General features: G+C 43.7%; 1 protein-coding gene across 1 annotated transcript in view; it reads left to right on the forward strand.

Annotated features, from left to right (window-relative positions):
• The window catches only part of CWF19L2 (CWF19 like cell cycle control factor 2), a 137,285-nt gene that overhangs the window by 74,928 nt on the left and 50,101 nt on the right, over nt 1-12,256 (forward strand). The window contains exons 11-12 of the mRNA XM_044287021.1: nt 3,084-3,209; nt 3,954-4,091. Of these exons, the coding sequence (XP_044142956.1) occupies nt 3,084-3,209; nt 3,954-4,091 (264 nt within the window). The remainder of the gene's footprint in view (nt 1-3,083; nt 3,210-3,953; nt 4,092-12,256) is intronic.

Consider the following 12,256-nt stretch of genomic DNA (forward strand, 5'->3'; position numbering starts at 1 on the left):
CTCTCCTTTCCTGAGAATAAAAATATTGGGCATGTTGAAATCTTAAAGGGATTGACCGGGATTAGAGCTGCCCTAGCCATTTTACTGGCTAGGGCAGTGCTAGGTCCCGCCCATCAGTACCGGTGATGTCACTGGGCTTCCTGGTAGCGCCATGGAGAGCCCCCGGTATGTCACCGGATCTCCAAAAAAGGCTTTTGCCCTGTGTGATTCCCGGGAATCAGACCCCCACCGATCAGATACTGATGACCTATCCATTTACAAAGTCTTGGAAAACCCTTTTAATCGAACATGCATGCCCGGAGGTTTAGGTCTTTTTTCCCTACTTCAGCCTAGTATACAGTACAGGCATACAGTCAGTACCACAGCAGAGCAGCAGAATTTTAAATGCAGCTCTGGATGTGAATGGAGGTCGCGGGTGAGCGGTTATCACCTTGATAAAATACAATGTCCCGAGCAGCAATTAAACTGCCATGCCAGAGTGAATTTCATTATTTTTATCTTTTAGATAAGCTTAGTAAAACCTAAATAAGACGCTTTTTTCTTATTGTCTTACAGCTTTTCAGCTTTTTTTAACAAGTTTCCAGAGGGAAAACTGCGCACAGAGAATCATCGGGGAGGACAGTGGGTTATTAGAAAATAAAATAAAAGCAGGAGGGTTTTCAGCGGATAATTCTGCGGCGGCTATTGTCATTCTTCTGTCTGCGCCGTCTCCCAAGTGTTCTTGTATCTTGTCTCTCGTGTAATATTACATGGACGGTGTCTGCTTCCTCCCTTCCCGGCATACTAAACACCATCACTGATGGCGAGGAGCACATGCTGATTTCTTCATGGCTTCACGAGCACTCATCTCTTTTACTGAAAAGCCTCTTGGTTAATTTTCTGGTCGAAACAGTGTCCGCCATACATTAGGAGCGCCAGTTCTTGATTTTGTGCTTGTGTTGTTTTTATTAATCATGTTTTTTTTGTTTTCGTTTTTTTACATATTTCTTGACTCTTTCATGTGTCTTAGGTGACATATTTTCCCTCCATTACATTTTCTTTGGCAGTAGAACATACAACTTGGTGGCGAATTTCACTAAATTTGTTGCCTCGTAGTATTACACTGATGACCTATCTGATCGATGGGGGGACCGTCACTCCACATCCCTGCCGATCATCTGTTCTGCAGTATCTCCGGTGCTGGAACTACACGGCTCCATCCTCTGTGTAGTGGGTGGAGCTGGTTACAGCAGCACTGCTCCCATCCACTTCAGTGGGGGCAGCACTGCAGTAACCAGCTCCACCCACTACACAATGGATGGAGCCGTGTGATTCCAGCACCGGAGATACTGCAGAACAGATCATCAGTGGCTGTGGGCTGTCGGACACCCGCCAATCCAATATTGGTGGCCTGTCCTCCTCAATATAACATTTCTGGACAACCCATGTAAACCCCCATCTTTTTTAAGGGTTTTTGTGAAATGTAATACCGCACAGAGCCCATGAACAAGAATAGCAGTATTTTGTAATCTTAATAGCTATTTTATCGATTGACCTGAAACCCTGTTGGTTATTTTAAGTTCTCACATGGCGAGAGATTCAGCACGCCCAACCCTCCTTTACCCCTGACGTGATCTGTCAGCAGTGGTTCGGCATTCCCCCATATGATATAAGGCAGTCATCTGGTCCCACTGCAGTCAGGGGGTTCAGCAGACGTTACTTGTCTGTGTATGGTCCTCTTCAGCGCTTACTGTCATGTGTCCCCTATAAAGCCTTCCTGCAACCACAGAAGTATGATCTTAACTAGAGGGGACATGTGCCGTATGATTGTCACATTTAGGGTATGTCCAGACAAGGCGCCGTGCATGCCACAGCAGAAAACTGTTACGGTTTCTACCAAGGGTTTACATTTTGTATGGAGTGCACCCACTCTGTTTAGCTCCATTGAATGGAGCTTAACCGCAAGCAGGCTCCCATTTTGACTTTGCCAAGGGTCCAACTCCGCCAAACATGGACCTAAACCTTCTCAGCGCGGTCTGGTAAACTGCACAACAAAAATGATCAGCAGCATGGACTGCGGCGCGGTCTCCAGTTGAAAGCAGTGAAAGCCGTTTCAACACGGAATGGTTTTCAGCACTAAATCCATGCTGAAACCCACACCCAAAAGCCCCCCCAATACCCCCTGTTTTCTTACTAAAGTTGCACATCTGAGCAGTCTTTACCGGCATCTGGATTGCAGAGATTTTTGCTTTGTACAGTTCAGATGTTTTTATGAAGGTTTGTCTATGTTGACCTGGAACTTTGGCGCTTCTGCCTCAGTTTGAGTTGGACTTTTAGCCATTAACTTTAAATGAATATTTAAAGCAAAATTGCATGAAGGTGCGATGAGTGTAAATTGCTGGTGACATTTTCACAATGGTGTCTACATTCAGAGATGGTGGTATAATATACAAGAGTTTTATTTTTTTATAATTCATGTTTTATTTGTGTATGTCCAAAGTGTTAAAAATGCTCTGAAGCCCAGGCAGCGAAAGGTTGAAATATGGAGAAAATGCAGTTTAAATGTGCCCTTAACAACAAAGTATCTCTCGGCAGGTCTCTCCCGTACGGTCACTGAGTATCAGCAGGCTCGCTATCTAATGTCCACGTCCTCCCTGATTCCAATGTTCTTCTATTTTACTTTTTTTTTCCGTTTCACTCTCATATAAAACCCCTCCCGGGCTGGAGAGGCCTAATCATTTTTAGTAAAGGGCAGAAACACACAGCGAGATTCATTAGCAATAAATGCTAAACGCCTTCTGCACATCTGAATAATTTAATATCCACTTCAGTAAGAAAAAGTCCAGCGCCGCCACTTAAGTACTTTATGCAAATATTTAGTTCAAACTGTTCCAACACCTTGAAAGTTTTATTCTGAATTTATGGAAATGGAAATTTGCCAGTTTGGCATCACTGATGGGGGAGCATTGCTGGAAAATGAGTTGATGAATGGAGCATGGTCAGAAGCCTCATGCCTCTATCTCTTCAGGGGGCTGCGGGTGGCACTTGAACAATAGATGGAAGCTGATCATGATTTGTCTCCATGTTTTCTTATTTGCTTGCAGAACTCAGAAGCTGGTGAAGAGCAAGAAGTTCTGCTGGTCAAAACTGACCTATCCGGGAGAGCTTGGCCCATAAACTCCATGGCAGGTCCTGCAGAGCCGAGGGGAGGAAGGCGAAAAAGACAACTGGTACATTTTTGTGTCGTTTTTTTGGGGCTTGTATGTATGCCGTAGATCCTTTTGATGCATTGCAGTTCTACCATTCCTGCGTTGTGCTGGTCTCCAGCGATGGAGGAAGCAGGATGTGATTGAGACAGTGCTGACATCTTGCCTATGGCCTTAACAGTCTAGCCCAGGCATGCTTAACCTGCGGCCCTCCAGCTGTTGCAGCCTACAGCAGGGCATGGTGGGAGTTGTAGTTTTACAACAGCTGGAGGGCCGCAGGTTGAGCATCCCTGGTCTAGCCCATTCGGTGCTGCTCCGAGAAGCGATGCAGGCACCAAAGCTACACTTTTGGGTCCGGGCGCAGGCGCGGTTGCTGCTTTTGAAACAAAACTTGATTTTTGGCTCCTGTATCGCTACTCGGGGCAGTGGCGCAGGGCCCAGATTGTCAGGCCCGGGCTAGATGTCTGGTCCTGTCAATCAACAGGCAGGTAGGTGCATCTTCATCTGTGGGGACAGCCCTTCACAGATGAAGAACTCCTGCTAATGAGATGTCTATTCATTAGAATCGATCTTATCTCTACACCTGACATACACCTCCAGCGTGTATCCTAAACGAAAGATGAACAAAGCAAAAAAATTCTGCTTTCTTCCGGAAAAAGCACCACTCTTGACCGAAGGTTGTAGCTGGTATTGCAGCTAGTGTATGTGGATATCATAAGGTGACTTTTTTTAAAATTTGTATACATTGTGCATTGCTTGGTGTTGCAGGTTGAGACACACGTCGATAAGGAAAGGGTCCGCTATTTCCATGATGATGACCACCAGAGCCTTCAAGATCTGGTCAAGAGAGAAAAGATGGGAACAGCCGAAGATCAGAACAAACTATACCTAAGAATGGCAGCCAAGGTAATGTCCATGACACGTAGTCCATAGCATTGGTAAAAATAAAATTGCTAAAGCATTCTCACTAGGTCACCATCTTATTCCTATTCTGCTGTGTATGAGTTCACCACCGGCGGTCTGCCTGGGGTCTGTATGACAGCCTTAGCATAGCATGGTCTATAGTGGATTTCTCTTTATTGCCTGGGAGCTTTTATATAATAGTACAAGCATTCCGTGTCGTGCAAATGTACGTAATCACAAAAATCCAATTTCTACTGCATTTCTTCCCTGCTGCAAAATGACCTGCTAACATAATTCAGTCATCTTCCTGTTAGCTCAGGAAAAAGTACTAACAAGGACTTGCTGATTGAATGAGAAGAGCAGGTGGGTTGCTTTAAAAAGTGGGTTGGTGCTTGAAATCATTTTCTTCTTCTGTTCACCATGGCTACCTCCAAGTAAACACATGCAGTTATTGCTTTGCACCAAAAAGGCTTCACAGGCAAGGACTTTGCTGCTTATAAGATTAGACCTAAATCAACCATTTATCAGATCATTAAGAACTTTAAGGAAAGCGGTTCAGTTGCTGTGAAGAAGGCTTCAGAGAGCCCAAAAAAGTCCAGCAAGTGATAGGACTGTCTCCTAAAGAGGATTCAGTTACGTGATTAGGTCGCCACCAGTGCAGAACTTGCTTAGGAACGGTAGCAGGCAGGTCTGAGTGCATCTGCACGCATGGTGAGGCTAAGGCTATTGGAAAATGGCCTGGTGTCAAGAAGGGCTTCAAACAAGCCACTTCTCTCCTATAATAACATCAGGGACAAGGATTGGACTGAAGAGAGCTAGGATAAAGTTATTTTCTCTGATAAAGCCCCCTCCAGACTATTTTGGACATCTGAGAAAATGATTGTCTGGAGAAGAAAAGGTGCTACCATGAATTTTGTGTCATGCCAACAGTAAAGCATCCAGAGACCATTCATATGGGAGGGTGCTTCTCATCCAGGCGTGTGGGCTCACTCAGTTTTGCCTAAGAACACTGCCATGAATAAAGAATGCTGTCCTCTGAGAGAAACTTCTCCCAACAATCCAGGAGCAATTTTGTGATGAACAATGCTTTTTTCAGCATGATGGAGCACCATATCACGAGGCAAAAGTGAGAACTAAGTGGCTTGGAGAACAAAACATAGAAATTTGAGGTCAATGGCCGGTAAACTCCCCAAATCTCAGTCCCATTGAGAACCTGTGGCCAATCCTCTAAAAGCAGGTGGACAAATAAAAACACAAAAATTGTAATAAACTCCAAGCACTAATTAGAAAATAATGGGTCTCCATCAGTCAAGATTTGGCCCAGAAGCTGATATCCAACGTGTCAGGGTGAATTGCAGAAGTCTTGAAAAAGAAGAGTCAACGCTGGAAATATTCTTTGCATGAACTTAATGTATTTGTCCATAAAAGTAAAAAAATAACTTATGACATGCTTAAAATTGAACTTCAGTGTAGCATAGAAACATCTAACAAAAAGCTCCAAAAACGCCAAAGCAGCAAGCTTTGTAAAACCAAAATTTGTACCAGTCTCAAAACTTTTGGCCACGATTGCACGTGTCCTATATATTTTAGGCTGAGGCTCCACACAGATGTATTGTATCGTAAGTTTTGTAGGTGTCTCTGGATTGGATAACATCCCTGTTCGTGTTTCAAGGCTCTTTTAAGAGGCAGCCATTGACTTACAGGGTCGCTTCCTATAGGTGGCACTGGAGAGAGTTGTATACCTTCTGGAGGATAGCTAATTTGCATAACTCTTCCCAGGGGGCATTGCCAGTAAAACTCCCTATGCCAGCTTTGATCTCCATAAGTAGTTGCAGTACCCCCTGAGAACAGTATGACAACACACAGCAAAACCACATGCAGCAGGTACATTGTGATTTTATGCAGTAACACGTTTTTGGAAAAAGCGTGCAAAATGTGTTTTTTTTCTCTCCCAAAGGTAAACATTAAAATCACATTGACATATTTTATAAAATACAGCTGTACTGTGAAAATGGACGCTACTTGTGTAATTTATCTACTGGCTTGGCCCACAGCAGGACTTCAAAGGACTGGAGCATATTTTGGTGGCCTATTTTTCTGTTGCTGGTTCTATGGCACCGTACGGCCAGTACAGATGTTGTACAGCACCAAAACAATATAAACTCCTTCAAAGTGACCATTGATTTTAAATATTGACCCCATAAGGTATTCATCTTAGGGAAATTTGGATATTTTAGGCTTTAGACTTAAAAATTTTTTTTTTTATAAATGGAATTACAGTATAATATATGTGTTTGTATATTTGACACACACAAAAATAAACATTATACTAAATATAGGCCTCTTTCACACTTGCGTTGTCCGGATCCGGCGTGTACTCCACTTGCCGGAATTACACGCCGGATCCGGAAAAACGCAGGTGTACCGAAAGCATTTGAAGACGGATCCGTCTTCAAAATGCTTTCAGTGTTACTATGGCACCCAGGACGCTATTAAAGTCCTGGTTGCCATAGTAGGAGCGGGGGAGCCGGTATACTTACTGTCCGTGCGGCTCCCGGGGCGCTCCAGAGTGACGTCAGAGCGCCCCATGCGCATGGATGACGTGCCATGCGATCACGTGATCCATGCGCTTGGGGCGCCCTGACGTCACTCTGGAGCGCCCCGGGAGCCGCACGGACAGTAAGTATGCTGCTCCCCCGCTCCCCACTACACTTTACCATGGCTGCCAGGACTTTAGCGTCCCGGCAGCCATGGTAACCATTCAGAAAAAGCTAAACGTCGGATCCGGCAATGCGCCGAAACGACGTTTAGCTTAAGGCCGGAACCGGATCAATGCCTTTCAATGGGCATTTATTCCGGATCCGGCCTTGCGGCAAGTCTTCAGGATTTTTGGCCGGAGCAAAAAGCGCAGCATGCTGCGGTATTTTCTCCGGCCAAAAAACTTTCCGTTCCGGAACTGAAGACATCCTGATGCATCCTGAACGGATTTCACTCCATTCAGAATGCATTGGGATAATCCTGATCAGGATTCTTCCGGCATAGAGCCCCGACGACGGAACTCTATGCCGGAAGACAAGAACGCAAGTGTGAAAGAGCCCTTAAATGAATACCTATATTTTTTAAAACAATTTATAAAATAAAAAGGAGGAAAAAGTGGACACACACTATTGGTAAAACTATTAACTATATTTAAAAAATATTATGAAAGAAAGGGGAAATATATGTGTGTACGTAGTCTGAGCTAAGCATGAACGAATCGAGCTTCGGATCAAAAAACGTTCCGTACAGCATTAAAATGTATTGGCTCCATGGAGCCAAACTTTGTCTCTGCCGAAGTCTCGCGAGACTTCAGTGAATTAGTAACATAGTACATAAGGCTGAAAAAAGACATTTGTCCATCCAGTTCGGCCTGTTATCTTGCAAGTTGATCCAGAGGAAGGCAAAAAAAAAAACCTGTGAGGTAGAAGCCAATTTTCCTCACTTAAGTGGAAAAATATTCCTTCCCGACTCCAATCAGGCAATCGGAATAACTCCCTGGATCAACGACCCCTCTCTAGTAGCTATAGCCTGTAATATTATTACGCTCCAGAAATACATCCAGGCCCCTCTTGAATTCCTTTATTGTACTCACCATCACCACCTCCTCAGGCAGAGAGTTCCATAGTCTCACTGCTCTTACCGTAAAGAATCCTCTTCTATGTTTGTGTACAAACCTTCTTTCCTCCAGACGCAGAGGATGTCCCCTCGTCACAGTCACCGTCCTGGGGATAAATAGATGATCTCTGTATTGACCCCTGATATATTTATACAGACCCCTGATATATTTATACATCGTAATTGGATCTCCTCTCAGTCGTCTTTTTTTCTAAAGTGAATAACCCTAATTTTGATAATCTTTCAGGGTACTGTAGTTGCCCCATTCCAGTTATTACTTTAGTTGCCCTCCTCTGGACCCTCTCCAGCTCTGCTATGTCTGTTCACAGGAGCCCAGAACTGTACACAGTACGCCATGTGTGGTCTGACTAATGATTTGTAAAGTGGTAGGACTATGTTCTCATCACGGGCATCTATGCCCCTTTTGATGCAACCCATTATCTTATTGGCCTTGGCAGCAGCTGCCTGACACTGGTTTTACAGCTTAGTTTGCTGTTCACTAAAATTCCTAGGTCCTTTTCCATGTCAGTGTTACCGAGTGTTTTACCATTTAGTATGTACGGGTGACTTGCATTATTCCTTCCCATGTGCATAACCTTACATTTGTCAGTGTTAAACCTCATCTGCCACTTCTCTGCCCAAGCCTCCAATCTATCCAGATCCCTCTGTAGCGGTATACTGTCCTCTTCAGTGTTAATTACTTTACACAGTTTAGTGTCATCTGCAAAAATTTACACTTTACTATGCAAGCCTTCTACAAGATCATAGATAACTATATTGAAGAGAATAGGGCCCAATACTGACCCCTGAGGTACCCCACTAGTGACAGTGACCCAATCTGAGTGTGTACCATTAATAACCACCCTCTGTTTTCTATCACTGAGCCGGTTACTTACCAGCATACAGACATTTTCCCCCAGTCCAAGCATTCTCATTGTATATACTAACCTTTTATGTGGTACAGTGTCAAATGCTTTGGAGAAGTCCTGATACACGACATCCATTGATTTGCCGCTGTCAAGTCTAGAACTTACCTCCTCATAGAAACTGATTTTATTAGTTTGACATGACCGATCCCTCATGAAGGCATGCTGATATGGGGTTATTTGCTTATTTTCATTGAGGTACTCCAAGATAGCATCTCTTAGGCTACTTTCACACTCGCGTTTTTGCTTTCTGTTTGTGAGATCCGTTCAGGGCTCTCACACGCGGTCCAAAACGGATCAGTTTGCATTCTAATGCATTCTGAATGGAAAAGGATCCACTCAGAATGCATCAGTTTGCCTCCGATGAGTCTCCATTCTGCTTTGGTGTCCGTCTGACGAAACTGAGCCAAACAGATCCGTTCTGACACACAATGTAAGTAAATGGGGACGGATCCGTTTTCACTGACACAATCTAGCACAATAGAAAATGGATCTGTCCTCCACTGACTTTCAGTGGTGTTCAAAACGGATCCGTCTTGGCTATGTTAAAGATAATACAAACGGATCCGTTCAGAACTGATGCAGATGATTGTATTATCTGAACGGATCCGTCCATGACAGATCTGCACAAAATGTGAGTGTGAAAGTAGCTTTAGAAAACCTTCAAACCGTTTACCCACAACAGATGTTAAACTTACCGGCCTATAGTTTCCAGGCTCTGTTTTTGGACCCTTTTTGAATATTGACACCACATTTGCTATGCGCCAATCCTGTGGGACACTCCCTGTCAGTATAAAATCTGCAAATATCAGAAATAAGGGTCTGGCTATGACATTACTTAATTTTCTTAGGATACGGGGGTGTATGCCATCCGGTCCTGGCGATTTGTCTATTTCAATCTTTTTAAGACGCCACCGTACTTCTTCCTGGGTCAGACAGGACACTTTTAATGGGGTAAAAAGAGCCCTAAATTGCTACTGTATTCTTATCTGCGTGTTTAAAAATAGTTTAAAATGGTAATCTGAAGTGGGCTTTGGTACTGGCTTTTACCTTGATACCAAAGCCCAGTTCAAATTCCCATTTTAAATAGTTTTTAAACACACAGCTATGAATACAGTAGTAATTCACCAAAGTCTTGCATGACTTCGGGCTAGACGAAGTTTGACTCCACAGAGCCAATACATTTTAATGCTGTACGGAAACAGCATTAAAAACTTAATCTAAATCTATGATCCGAAGCTATAACTTTTAAATTTTTCTTTTAACTTATTGCGCCGCTCTTGCCACTTTTTGAAATGTAGATCGGAAGTAGGCATAGTTCGCTAGGCAGGTAGGTATATATCAAATGTGACTTTTTGAAATGTCTCAAAAAATGTCACAATCTCACTCCAGTAAGGGGCTGGGTTCTGTCAAAACAGAAGTGATATCCTTAGACTAAAGCTTCTCCCCGTGCACAGATGAAAATATCCGGTGTCGGGGGGGGGAAAGCAGCCAATGGCAGGCGGGGACGGGAACGAGCATCCCTAGCATCGCGGGTGACTCTAGGGAGGCTCATCCCCGTCCCGGCCTGCCATTGGCTGCTCCCCCTCCTCCCCCCGTCACTGGATGTTTTCATCCGTGCACGGGAAGAAGCAGCAGTGGCGGTGCAGGGACCAGGAGCGCCACAGGGAAGTATATTCTATGTGTGGGCCCCGGCACATGGGGGGACACTTTATACTCTTGGATAACCCCTTTTAAAGGTGCTCCATATTTATCAAACAACATGCAGCGTTCTGTAAATTTGCAGCAAATTACAGCAATGCAGAAAAAATTCATACGTCCTTCTGCTGTCGTCTTTATATTTATATCGAATACAGGTACCACCTGGGGCATAGCTATAGGAGGTGCAGATGTAGCATTCGCACCTGGGCTCTGGTGCCTGAAGAAGCCCAAAAACCCATCTGCCACATAAGACACCAGTATTGGTTCATAGTAGAGGTGGGTTTTGCATTGAGGCCCAGTATCTTCAGTCTGCACCACTGTATGCAGCCTTTTAATATTCCCATGCCCAAATAAAAACAATCTGAAACGTATGCAGTAAACCTAATGGCGTTGTAATGTAGCAGCATGGAGAGACGTATGAGGTCATTATGGCAGATTTTTTTTACTTCACCGTCTCATCATGCAGTATCTGTGCGATTATTGCTTGTAATCAAAGCCGAGTTTGGCTAATCGCTTCTGACTGATGCCAAATGCGTGAAATCATTACTAAGTACAGATGTCTGGCTTGTCATGCATTACCCCTTCTGTCACTGGAACATGTCACCAGGTCTGTGCATGGCTCTTCCTAAATGAAATCTATTCTCCAGCAACACGTTCCACCCTAGACCTGACCGGAGAGCCACAGATTGTCCACCTTAGCTTCTCATTTCTTTTTCGTTAGCTGCAGATGACATGTATGAAATACTGCTTTTAATCAAATCCAGATCATGACCTTTTTGACATCATATAGTACCACACCAGTTGGCTGACGGTAGGTTCAGCTGACAGCTATTCCCCCCGATCCCTCATACATATGCACAGTTGGTTCAACCAGGCGTACATATGTTCTCATTGTGAAGATGGGACATGGCAATATGCCCGATCCTTCTTTCCTCTGCCATCTGCCTCTGGCGGACAGTTGGGACACCACCGTACGCATGTTCATCTAATTTGTATGGCCACCTTTACTCAGCACCCCTTCAAATCAGTCCTCTTCCTGATGATGAATTTAGGTAAATGATCCTCTACTACTGAGATGATCTTTCCAGCGATGGTGGTAGGGCTCCATACATTTTAACAGAGCATTTAAAATGGGGCTATTTGAAAGTATCCAACATCTTTTTTAGGCGTTTTCCTCATTGTCTAGTCTTCAATATTCTTAAAGTGGTGTTTATGTCTATGGTGGTCTCCATCCATCTTCAGTCTCTTTAGTAATTTCTTCTATTGTCTTTTCTGGCTAAGTCCTTCAAAATGTGATAAAACATCATCCTAGTGCTTGATGTGGAAGGTTGATTTGGTCAAGAATCAACAATTAAGCAATGCTCATTATCAAAGTGTCAAGGACCCTTAAAGGGTCTTTGTTCTTCTAGAAAGCTTTTGCTATTTTATAGGAACATATTAAAAGTTTTGATCACTTGGGGTCTGAGGTCTGAGACTTCCACCATTCTCAAGAACGAGGGGAGAGAAGCGCTCTCTCCGTGCTGCATGTGACGGGAGTGAGACGGTCCATAGACTTTCGATGGAGAGTTATCAAATATACTTAGTATATAGCAGTGTGCGTGTCCACCTCATGAGCTGTAGCATATCAGTGTAGCTAGGAAGATTTCTTCTGCAAGGGGGGGGAAGGAGACTGATTATGTCCAGAGCCTGTTCCCAGCAGACATTTGGAAGACAAAAAAATATAAAAATAGGTTTTTTGTTTGTTTTTGATGCTGTTAAACAGCTAATAGAAAATTATTCTTGAGATTACCCTAAAATGAGTTGACTTGGCCATTTTTTTTGTCAATCAGATCACAAAAACACTTTAAAATCACACAGGAAATTTTTTTAAGTGTATTTGTGATAGTT

Source organism: Bufo gargarizans, chromosome 3, assembly GCF_014858855.1.
Source record: "Bufo gargarizans isolate SCDJY-AF-19 chromosome 3, ASM1485885v1, whole genome shotgun sequence".
Lineage (NCBI taxonomy): Eukaryota > Metazoa > Chordata > Amphibia > Anura > Bufonidae > Bufo > Bufo gargarizans.